The sequence below is a fragment of the Rhinolophus hipposideros genome (genome assembly GCF_964194185.1).
Source record: "Rhinolophus hipposideros genome assembly, chromosome: 9".
Classification (NCBI taxonomy): domain Eukaryota; kingdom Metazoa; phylum Chordata; class Mammalia; order Chiroptera; family Rhinolophidae; genus Rhinolophus; species Rhinolophus hipposideros.
Window position 1 is genome coordinate 11,851,573 of NC_138055.1, and position 12,636 is coordinate 11,864,208.

The 12,636-nt window shown below is 40.7% G+C and overlaps 1 protein-coding gene across 1 annotated transcript in view; it reads right to left on the reverse strand.

Annotated features, from left to right (window-relative positions):
* Positions 1-3,651: 3,651 nt before the first annotated feature.
* The window catches only part of LOC308502259 (uncharacterized protein), a gene marked incomplete at its 5' end in the record, with an annotated part of 61,097 nt that continues 52,112 nt past the window's right edge, over positions 3,652-12,636 (reverse strand). The window contains one exon of the mRNA XM_081059777.1: positions 3,652-6,519. Coding sequence (XP_080915903.1) covers positions 6,512-6,519 — 8 coding nt within the window. The 3' untranslated portion in view covers positions 3,652-6,511. The remainder of the gene's footprint in view (positions 6,520-12,636) is intronic.

Below are 12,636 nucleotides of genomic sequence, written 5' to 3' on the forward strand. Positions count from 1 at the left end.
AGAGTACAGCAAGGAGTGAGGTGACAAAACAGTGACTGGATATATTGCCCTGAAAACATCCAGCAAAGTCCAAAGGGGCAAAAAAAAAAAAATTGAAAGAGACAGTGGAAGAGACACTGAGACACCAATTCAAAACAGTCCTTTTCTCTTATCCTAATCGATATGTAGCCTTATGCAAATCACAACATGCCTGAATCTCAGTTTTCTTGCCTATAAAATGGAGGCATAGGAACTAGTTTTATAGTATAAATACTTAAAGCTGTATGAAGTCTGACAATTAAGCTTGTGAACTTGTTCCAACGATGTTGCTAACCTTTTTTCATATCAGAGGGATTATTTATTATGATCTTGTACCAACTGAACAAACAGTTAACCGAGTTTTCTATTTGGAAATGCTGAAAAGGCTGCATGAAAAAGTCAGACGACCTGAACTTTTCACCAACAATTCATGGCTCTTGCATCACGACAATGCACCAGCTCACACGGCACTGTCTGTGAGACAGTTTGTAGACAGTAAACAAATAACTATATTGGAACACCCTCCCTACTCACCTGCTCTGGCCCCCAATGACTTCTTTCTTTACCTGAAGATAAAGGAAATATTGAAAGGAAGACATTTTGATGACATTCAAGACATCAAGGGTAATATGATGACAGCCTTGATGGCCATTCCAGAAAAAGAGTTCCAGAATTGCTTTGGAGGGTGGACTAGGTGCTGGCATCGGTGCACAGCTTCCCAAGGGAAGTACTTTGAAGGTGACCCTAGTGATATTCAGCAATGAGGTATGTAACACTTTTTCTAGGATGAGTTCACGAACTTAATTGTCAAACATGATAAATTTCTCTCTGAGCATTGTTTTAACTGCATTATATAAGTTATGTTTTCTTTTTCATTTAACTCAAAATACTCTCTAAGTTTTCGTATGATTTCTGCTCTGACCCACGGGTTATTTAGAAGTATGTTTTGTACTTGGGGATATCCCAGATATCTTTGTGGTACTGATTTCTTACTCAATTCCTAGAAGTCAGAGAACATATGGAGACTGAATTCATGCCTTTCTTGGTGAATGTTACATGTGCACTTGAAAAGAGTGTGGAGTTGGCTGTCAATATGTAGACTGTTCTAGAAATGCCAATGAGGTCAGGTTGACGGATAGTGTTGTTCAGCTTTTCTATGTCCTGACTGACTTTCTGTGTACTTACTCTATCAATTACTGAGAGGAGTGCTGAAATGTCTAATTGTAATTGTATATTTGCCTATTTCTCTTTTCCATTTAATCAGGTTTACTTTCGTGTATTTTAAGTTGTTATTAGGTATGTAAACAACAACGATCATTATGCCTTCTTGATGAATTGACCCTCTTGCCATTATGAAATGGCCTCTCTATTCTTTTTTCTCCAGATTCATTAGTTATAATTGACAATCAAAAATTGTGTATATTTAAAATGTACAACCCGATAGCCTGCTATACATATACATTGTGAAATAGTCATCACTACCAAGCCAATCAACATGCCCATCACCTCATAACCACCATTTTCCTTCTTTCTATCTTTTTTTTCTATTTTGTGATGAGAACACCCGAGATCTACCTTCTCTGGAAAGCTGGTGTACAGCAATGTGACTATAATTGACAATATTGTATTGTGTGCCTCTGTATTTTTGATGATATTCTTCCTACTAAAGTCTACTTAGTATGATGTTAATACAGCTACACCAGCTTCCCCCTACTTAGTGTTTATACGGCACATCATTTTCCTTCCTTTCACTTTTAACCTATCTCTGAATTTATATTTAAAGTGAATTTCTCGTCCACAGCACTGATTGGGCCTTGCTCTTTTAATCCATTCTGATATGCTCTGCCTTTTGATTGACCATTTATATTTAATGAAATGGTCAATGTGGTTAGTTTTTTACTTATCATCTTGCCATTTGTTTTCTATTGTCTCATCTGTTCTTCATATATTTTTCTGCCTTCTTTTACAATCTATCTTCAAATATCATACTTTTTCATATATGAGAACCTGATAACCGTATATTTCTATTTCTCACATTCGTTGTGCTATAATTGTCAAACATTTTATTTCTACGTATATTATAAACCCTAGAACACATTGTTGTTAATTTTTGCTTGAAATAGTCGGTTCTGTCTTAAAGATAATTTTTCAGAGAAGGGGGAAAGTCTTTTAAATTTACCCACATACTTACCATTTCTGGAGCTATTTATTCCTTTGTATAGATGTCATCTAGCATTATTTCTCTTAAGCCTGAATAACTTCCTTTATTAAATCTTGCAGTACAGGTTTACTGGTGATAAATTCTCCAGCTTTTGTTTGTCTAAGTGTCTTTATTTTGTTTTCATATTTGAAAAACATTTTCATAAAGTATGGAATTCTACACTGAAAGCTTTGAGTTTGGGTAGGTATATTGGTCTGCTCAGGCGTCCATACCTTAGACAGGGTACCTTAAACAATACAAATTTATTTTCTCAAAGTTCTGGAAGCTAGAAGTCCCAGATCAAGGTTCAGCAGGGTCAATTTTTGATGAGGTCTCTCTTCTTGGCTTGCACACAGCTGCCTTCTGTGTCCTCAAGTAGTGGAGAGAAAGAGAACTCTTTAGTGTCTCTTCTTATAGAGACACTATCATGTTTCCCCGAAAATAAGACCTAGCTGGACAATCAACTCTAATGCATCTTTTGAAACAAAAATTAATATAAGACCCGGTCTTATTTTACTATAAGACCGGGTCTTATATAATATAATAATATTAATATAATATAATACCAGGTATAATATAATATAATATAATATAATATAATATAATATATACCGGGTCTTAATTTTTGCTCCAAAAGATGCATTAGACCTGATTGTCTGGTTAGGTCTTATTTTAGGGGAAACATGGTAATCCAATTGGATTAGGGCCCCACCCTTATGACCTCATTTAACCTTAATTACCTCCTTTCTCAAAATACAGCTACACTGGGTGGCTAGGGGTTTAACATATGGATTTGGAGAGGGGGACATATACATTGAGTCCGTAACAGTGGGCTTTTTTCCCAGTACATTAAAAATGCGATTCCATTGTCTCCTTGTTTGCTCCCCTTCCATCAATAAGTCTGCTGTTATTCTTGATTTTCCTGTACATGCATTTTTTTTCCCTGGCTGCTTAAGGGTTTGTTGAACTTCTTGGATCAGTGAGTTTATGGTTTTCAACAGACTGGAAAGTTTTTGATCATTATTTCTTCAAATATCTTCTCTATCCCTGCTCCTGTCTACTGGAATTCCAATTGTACCTATGTTATACCAGTTGAGGTTGCCTCACAATGTACAGAGCCACATATCACCAACACTCTTCATTGTTTTCTGTTTTTTTCTTTTGATTCAGTTTAGATAATTTCTATTCCTACATTTCAAGTGTTTGTATTTTTGCAATGCCTAATTCTACCTTACCCAGTGCATTTTTCATTTCAATTATTTTATTTTTTTATTTCCAGAAATTTCATTTGGCTCATTTTGATATATTACGCTCCTCGTAGGTTCACATTTTCCTTTAAATCCATGAACATATTTAAAATAGCTTTTTTCATGTCTGGCTGATTATTCCATCCTCCCTGTCATTCCTAGATCTGTCTAGATTACCTGATTTTTCTCCTAGTCACATTGTTCTGTTTCTTTGTATGTGAGATTTTCACTGGATTATATTTTATTGTCTTCCCTTAAAGAATGTTTTCTGGCAAGCAGATATGTTACTTGTAGTTTAGCTTTGTTCTTTTGAGGCTTGTTTGTAAGCTGTGTCAGGGCATATCTAGAATACTCTCTCCTCTAGAGCTGCTCTAGTCTCATTACTAAGGCATGACCCTTCTAGTCTCCACAAAGTCTCCTGGAATTCAAAGCGTTCTTCTACTTTGGATAATCACAATCCAACTGTCTCCAGCCCTGGGTGAACTCTGGGAATTCTTTAGCTTACAGCTCACCAGTTATTCTTTGCCCGGTCTCATGGAGTTTCCCTGACACACATGCCTTAGTGTTCAGCACACGACTTGAATGGATTCCTACGTAGATTTCTAAAGCTAGGGCTCCTTGTCTCTCTCCCTCTCTCACTCTCACTCTCTTTCTCTGCATATTCCCTCTTCTCTGACTCTATGCCCCAGAAATACAGCCTCCCTGAACTCCAATCCCTGTCTCTTTATCTCAGCAAGACCACCAGGCAACATAGTGCCTACAAGCCGAAAGCCAGGGCAATGGTAGGGATCACACTTTTGTTTCACTTCCTCGGGGATATTCTACACTGTCTGCTGGCCATGTCTGAAAACAGTTTCATATATTTAATCCTCTTTTCTAGTAGTTTACAGTGGGAGGGCAAGTCCAGTCCCGGTGACTCTGTCAAGACTAGAAATAGGAGTCTGGTCCCTTTAAAAATGATTTTTAGCCACAAATTTCTCTTTTTGAATGAAGTATGTTATACAAACATGAAATAGCAGAAGAACAAATGTGAGAAATTTGGGGTTTCCCTGAATTTAAACCCATATTGTTGGACACCATTCTTTTATTATTTATGGAACTCTTTATAGCCGCTCTTTAGGCATTACGTTTGAAAATCGTTATCTAGATTAGCCTTCAAATTTCTAGACCAAAGAAAGGTCAAAATGACCACAGGGGTATTGGAAAAAATACTGAAGTGTGCCTTTATTTTCAAATCATTTTTAAATTTCTCTTTTGGGGAAACGTTTTATGATGTAAAAATATATTAAATGATAGTACATTTAAATCCTTTATAAATACACATACATATGTAGGTCAAAGGATTTTTTTTTCTTTTTTAACTAATAGGACCGTATGATCTAAATAGATCAAAGATGTCAGGACTAAATAGGCATCAGTGAACTTTTCCTGTGAAGGGCCAAACAGTAAAACATTTTAGGCTATGGAGGCCATATGGTCTCTGTCAAAACTTCTCGATTCTGCTTTTGTAGCATGAAAACAGTCATAGACTGCACGTAAATAAATGACCACTGAGGTGTCCCAACAAAACTTTATTTGCAAAACGCAGGTGGTGTGCTGGATTTGCCCTGCAAGCAAGCAGCAGTTTGTTGTTTGGTCTAGGTGATTTCTGAAGATCCTTTCAACGGGAGGGTCTTTTGGCTTAATCTTAACCTACAAACTGTATTGAGACAGAGTGATGTATCTTTGATATCTCTAGCTCCTATATATTCTTAAAGAGTTAATATAATTTATACCATTTCATCCTAACCTTCGCCCCACATATGCAACCACTTCTTTCACAGCACTGAAATATGTAACAAAATCTCTTCAAAAACCAGAGTGGCTAAAACTCAGGCACTGGCATAAAACAGAAGTTAAAACCCAAATTCCACTGTGTAGAGCTGGGTTCCATTTACTTACTTCTGTCACCTTCCATCTCCATCATGTGTAAAACAGGGACGCTAACAGCTACCTAGCAGGCTTGCTGCACTGATTGAAAGAGGTAATGTATTCGAAAGTGCCTAGCACAGAACCTAATACATAGTAAGTACTCAATAAATGCTACAGTCCTCCCCCAGTCTATACTTTGGGCATTTTAGCTCTCCAACGCAAATAAAGAGTAGGCGCAAAAGGGAGAAAGAGAGAGAGACAGATTAAGAAGAGAGGGTTTAGTTATTCCATTGATCCTTCTCCCATAGATTTTGCTTCTTGTGCTAAGGAAAATGCAGCTCCTTTATGCTTTTGTCACATATTAAAGTGCCTCCCTAAGAAGATGGGGTAAGGGTAGGAAGATAGGAAAGGGCCAGCAGAATCTGCAGTACACCCTTTTGGTTAGTGGTCTCCCAAAGAAGATATCTACACGAGGGGTTTTACCAAATGACCCATTGGGGCACAGGGAGAAACTGGTAGAATTTCTAGTCATATTAACTTTTCATCTCATCTTTTGAAAATTTCTATTTTGATGTTTTCTCACACGGTTCATATCTAGTACTGTATGTAGTACATACATGTAATTTATCAACAGCTATACATGTATTCAAGAATAGGTTCAAACACATTCCTGATTATGGTACCTAATCAAGAAGATAAAAAGTTCGGGAGGCTTCTGCTCTAGGGCGTGACAGTGATATTGAAACACATTGATGTATCAGGAGATTCAAGAAGCTGCAGAATAAATTTGGAGCATCTTATTGGAGTATCCATGTTTTCCAAAGAGTTTTCCATCATCATTAAAACAAACACATATATTTTGGAGTTGAATGCTAACGCTACATGATTTTTTTTTTTAAGTTTAAAGCTCAGCATAAGACTTCTAAGACATTTTGAAGGAGTGACTGGCTCCTTTAGCTATACCCCAGACCATTCAAGAGTATGTGTTTATACTCTTGTCTGGAAACTTAGAGAAAATTTGCGAAACAGAGCTACCGCCAAAGGACCTACTTGAATGAAGTTGATTGTGGTTCTCTGCCAGTTCAGAAGCACAGAGTGTGGGTGATATTCTGGGTACATACACAGGAGACTCCCATTAGACTCCTAGAACAATAAAAACAATAGCTTACATTTATTAAGCACTTGTTCCATGACAGGCCTTAAATCTGTATCATGTCATGTAATCCTCCAAACAATGTTATAAGGTATTATTATTGTGTTTCCCTGAAAATAAGACCGGGTCTGATATTAAATTTTCCTGTTAGGTCTTCTTTTTGGGGAAACACGGTGTTCTCCTCCTACAGCTAAAGCGCGGTGGTGGGCAGAATTCTCGGATGACACTCAATGACCCCATGCTCTTGTGTAATTCCCTCTCCTGGAGTGTGGGCAAGACCAGGGATAGGACGTCAGTCCTCTGGTTATATGACATGACATGGCAAAATAGATTTTTGCAGACATCAGTAAGTTTCCTATTCAGTCAAGTTCATCAAAAGGGAGATCATCCTGGGTGGGCGTGACCTTATCAGGTGTACTCTTTTTTTTAAATTAAAGTTTATTGGGGTGACAATTGTTAGTAAAGTTACATAGATTTCAGGTGTACAATTCTGTATTACATCATCTATAAATCCCATTGTGTGTTCACCACCCAGTCAGTTCTCCTTCCATCAGCATATATTTGTTCCCCTTTACCTTCATCTACCATGATTTTTTTTTAAGATACTCAAGAAAACTCATAGATCTTCCAACATGGTTTTATTTATTTACTTTTGGGGGGGGGGATTCACTACTTTGATGGCAATGCCTGGAGAGAAAGGACTGGGGGGACTTTGGTTAAACCATCTCTAGCTGTTTACTGTGTGTCTCCTGCACGCCAGCACCCAGCAATGCAGCAAATGTCAAGGAAATCTATTGCGTGGCCATGTCCTCAGAGAAACTGGACAGAAAAAACCACATAAGTATGAAAACTTAACAGTATAAAGCTTCACATGTCCAAATATCAAGGTACACCCAGGAAAGTCCATGGGCTTTGGAGACACAGAGACCTGGGTTCAAATTCCTGGTCTGCCCCCTCTCTACCTTCGATTTCCACAGTAATAATGATAGCAATAGCCACAATTTTGTGAAATGCCTACTGTGTGCCAAGTACAGTGCTGAGCCCTACATACACATCAGTGCAATAACAAATTCTCATGAATCTCAAGGAAAGTACAGTACGAGCTTTATCTTATAGGTGAGGCCATTAAGGTCAGAAGAGGTAAACAACCTGTCCAACATCATCCAGCCAAATGGTGGGGGATGTGAGATTTCACGCCAGCTCAGTTTAACTCCTCAACCTAAACTCTGAGTTTCAATTTCCATGTTTATAAATTGAATGTAATAATCCCCACTTCACAGGATTGCATGAAGGAATAACTGAGACCATGTCTATAACACAACTGGTCAAGTGGCTCAGGACATGTTAGATTTCCTAGGAAGCAACTATTGGGCTGGAGGAGTCCCAGCAGGCTTCCTGAAGGAGGTGTAGCCTGGGTAGGATTGCTTAGACTCAGAGACCAGTTTGAGTTCAAAGTCTTTAGAGCTGTCTCCAGTTTGTCTCTGCAATCAAGCTGCTGGGCATCATGCAAAGAAAAGAAAGCTCTGCCTGTTTAATAACAGCAATACATTTTCTTTTTTCTCCAGCTAACTGAATCAGGTAAAGACATCTGTGATTGTGTTCTCGGTGCAAAACGCTCAGCACTGGGCACACAGCAGGGTGTCTAATTCGTCTGCTTTGCAGAATTAGCCTCAGAAAGAGGCAACGGTGCTCTTCCTGAGAAGTTATGAGCTCTGTTCTGTTTGAATTGACAGAGAAATATTTATCCAGGGCTGCAAAAATCCTCCAGGAGGCATTACATGAAAGAATAAAAAGAAAAGAAAAGAGAAAAAAAGCAAGAAATGTCCTGCTGTATTGGAGAAGCAGCGCTTCCCTTTTGACACTTCTTAAGGCATAGATTTGATAGCCACGGAAGCCCCAGAAGGGCTGGTAGCTGAACAGCAGGTGAAGGCGCCCTGCCGAGGCTCCAGGGGAGCGAGCCATGTGTCCTGGTCTTTGTTGTCCAGAGCACACTGTTGTAGGCAGTGTCTGGTGTACGCCTTCCTTCCCAAGGTTAACGCACCAGGGACTCCCGCTTTCAGTTTCCCCTCTTACAAATGAATGTCTTAATCCATGACCGGCTTCCTTGCAGAACCACCCTGATAGGCAACAACTCTGGGGTCTGAATTTCAGAAATTTGGCAGAGCTCTCTAGGGCTTGGCAAGAGCCGGTTGTTATAGTTTGACCCAGGTGTGGTTTTAAACAAGGGTCCGCCAGCTGCCAGCTGGTGCTACCAGAACTCATGGTAGGTTTCAAGGAGGCATTTGCTGCAACATTTAAAAAATTTTTTTTAAAATAACCACTGGGTGGGATTCAGAGTCTGATTCTCTCTGAGATGAATTTAGGGATAACCTTAGTTATTTAGAGACGATGTGGGTTTGCTGTCCTCTTGTTAGCGTACATATGATTTACCTGCCTGGTTTACCAAAAATGTAGATTCCTAGCCCTGAATCCAGGAAGGTGATTCAATAGGGTGAATGCTCGACCCTGCAATTTGCAAGCCCTAGGTGTGATTGTGATGCAAATGGCTAGTGAATCAACTTCTGGAAACTTTAATTAAAGGAAATGAGAAAGGACTCTGGAGTCAGAAAGCAGGACTCTGATCAAATCCCCAGTGAGTCATTTACTTGGGCATGTGGCTTAACCTCTCTGGGCTTTGGACTTTGGTTCTCTCATCTGTAAATAAACCTCAGTCTCAGGGAGGTTGTCACCACTTGGAATCCTCATCTGTTGAATCTTTGGGTGGAAGAGGAAAGGGGACAGGAAGTGAGATTTGACTGAGCCCTACAGCGAGCCAGGCACGTGATTACACCCTGTCCCATTCACCCACAGCTAAGTATTTCTTTTTTGCAAGTCAAAGAACCAATGCTAATCTGGGCTTCTGAAAACTGCCTTCAGTGTCATGGTTTCTGATCTGTATTCAAGCACAAAATGGGTGTGGCAGGTTCATTTTGCTCCACAAGTCTTGGTGGTTTTATAAACAGGAAAGTCGATTTGCACAGGTTGTTTAATGCAATTGAGTTCACTCATTCAGCAAGCATTTACTGAGTTCCTCCTGTGTTCCAGAACCCATGTGAGGTGCTTCGGGGTCCCGTGGTGAACAGGCCCCGAGGTGCCCTGCAGAGCTAGGTACGCTGGCGCTCCTCGCTGGCCCACAGAGTGAGTTTTGTCAGAAGCAGCTGGAGCAGACACTGCCCCGCTCTTGTCTGGGTTAGGAGCGGCAGCAGAGCTGTGAGAAGACTGCTCTGGGGAGCCAGGCCCCTTGAATCACAGCTTGGAAGCTGGGCAATAAAAGAGGCTCGGGCCAGGCGAATTCAAAACACCTGCCTAAGACAAATACCAAAATAATGATAATGTGATATTTAAATACTGGTGTCCAGATGGCTGAACAGGCTTGTAGGGCGAAGGCCGAAACAAGAGGAAGGACGGATACACACATACCCCACCGCCCTTAGAGAGGAAGACTGAGACATGAACAGGGAAGTTTCCTCAAAACATAATTCCCAGGCCATTGGGAATTAAGCACCTGGAAGCTTATTTAAAATTCAGGTTTCTCTCCACCGCCCACCCTCAGGTTTACCAAGTCAGAACCCCGGAGGGCGAGGGCTTGTGAGATGTGTATATAGCAAACTGCTATAGGGAATCTGAGAATTGCTGGAATCTTGCTACATCTAATCTGCTTAGCTTTTGTAGTAAATGGGTCTCTCTCCTTTTCGGTATTAGTGATAATAAAAATCATAATCGATAACGTTTACTGAGCACTTTCTATCTGCCAAGGAGTGATCCAGGTACTGCACATATAATTAATTTTATCTTCACAAAAACTCTATTTTGGTCCTATTGTTATCCCCACTTTACAGATGGGGAAACTGAGGCAAGGGGTTTGGTGACTTACCCAAAGTCGTACTAATCAGTGATGCAGCTAAGTTTCAAACTCAGACTTACAGATCCCACAAGAAAGGATCCAACCTTTTGTAAAAACAAAATGAAATAAAAAGCAAGATGTTGATGGCAGTTATTTTTGGGTGGTGGGAATCCAAAGGAGTTTAGTTTTTGCCTATGTGCTCTTCTAATTTTTTCTACAACATGGCATGTGTTTATTTTTAGTATGAAAATAGTCCTGGGTTCGTATCTGTTACCCCACACTTATTTGCTGTATTCAAGTAAATATCTTAATGTTGTTGAAGTTCAAGCTTCTCATCTATAAAAGGGTATAATATTTGTTACTGTCGGATTGCACTAAGATATTTTGTACTAAACAGAGAGCTCAGTGCAGTTACAGACGTGGTGACAAAACCTGTTAGGTCCCTTTCCTTCTTTTCCACTACTACCCTCTGCTTCCCACCTTCACCTTCAAAAGGCATCATTGTTTTATCTGTCACGAGTGACTGGAGCTGGAGCTGCCGTCTGAACTCTCTTCCTGCCCCAAGTTTGGTCCTAGACCAATCACATCGACTTGGGGGTGGAGGAGCTTGTTAGACTCTTGGGCCCCCACGCAAGAACTACTGAATCAGAGTACGCATTTTAAGATTTGCAGCTGATTCTCATGGAGGCCTGGGTTCTCCAAAAGGAGGAGTGTTACACAGGGAATGCAGGCAATGATCTCCTGGGATACAGGAAGAAAATATTAGAACTTCTGCCATGCAGGGTCTCTGGTCCCACTCCCTGCACCAGAATGCAGAATATGGTGAGACCAAAAAGGAACAACAACGGAGTCATGGATATTCTCGCTGGCAGCTGGGTTGGAGACACAGGAAGCAGGATACACATCTGCCATCCGCTTCTCTGCCAACCAACCAACCCCCCAACATAGCCATGGAAGTTACATCAGTGGCTAATGGCTTAATGGCTAACTGGTTACAGCTGATGGCCACCCAGCCACAGCGGATGGCCATCTGATTACAGCTGACGGCCATCTAATAACTGAGCCATCACCTTTCCACGTGAGGCCGAGTCTGGAAACTGCTCTCTGGGACTCTGTCTCCACAACTTCTATTTATACTTATTCTAATGTCTGATAGTTGTGTAGGTTTTTGGATGTGTTTAGTTGATTAGTACTGAATCCACACACACATACATACAGTGTATAAGTAAACACTGTCCTGAATGAGGAGGGAACTCAGACTTCCACAGCACACTCAGGTAACATCATCGTCCCTTTCAGGCCTGCAACACTTCCGGCTCCTGCTGTTTTCCTTATTTTGAGTAAAAAACTTTCCATTTTGGTTAATACTTCCTCTCTGAGATGGAAAGAGTGATTTAACCACTTGGTAAAGTAGTGGCTCAGCCCCTTTCTCTTCCATCTCCTGAGGAGAATGTATTTCACTCTGGCCTCCCATGATGTACTTTTTACATGGGCCACTCTGTCCCAATGTGTCCCCATAGTCATGTCCATGCATATCCCATCAAGCCTCTTGCCTTCCCTTTCTCCACTGTCCTCGTCTGACAAAACCCAAATACTGGTTTACTCAACACTCAGCCTGCTCAGTGCCAGCTCCAGGGTGTTGGATGTCACCAGGGCAAAAACACACACCCAAGCTGACAGCATTCTCCTTAAATTCATGTCCATGAAAGTCATGGACGCTTAATCCTGCCTGATCCTCCCACCAAGTTTTCCCATGTCAGTTTCTTCCCCACCCCTTTCCTTCATTCCTCAAACCTCCAAAATCTCTCCCCGTTTTCCCTTCCCCTTCCCTCAGCTCTGGACCTTTGTCCCATGTTTCAAATGAGAAGTCTGTCTTCTGGCAGGGCTGGTCTCACCTGGATTTTGAATTTAGATATTTCAGGCCTTGGGAATCAAATCAGATTATCTCTAATTTTGTGTTCTTTCTAGCACACACAGCACCGCTGGCTCCCTATCAATGTTGAATCCAAACACCACGGTTTTAGAAATTGCCCTTTGTCCAAGCACCTTGTTAATCCTCAAAGCACTCGTGAGCTTTAGAAGATTGTGCAAGTGGCATGTGACATGTGTGACAGGCCACGGCTTACACTCCCCATTTTCCAGGCCAGGAAAACTGGGACACCAGGCTAAGTTCTTGGTCCAGCATCAAACAGTAAGTTAAGTTAGAGTTAGAGGGTTTTATTCC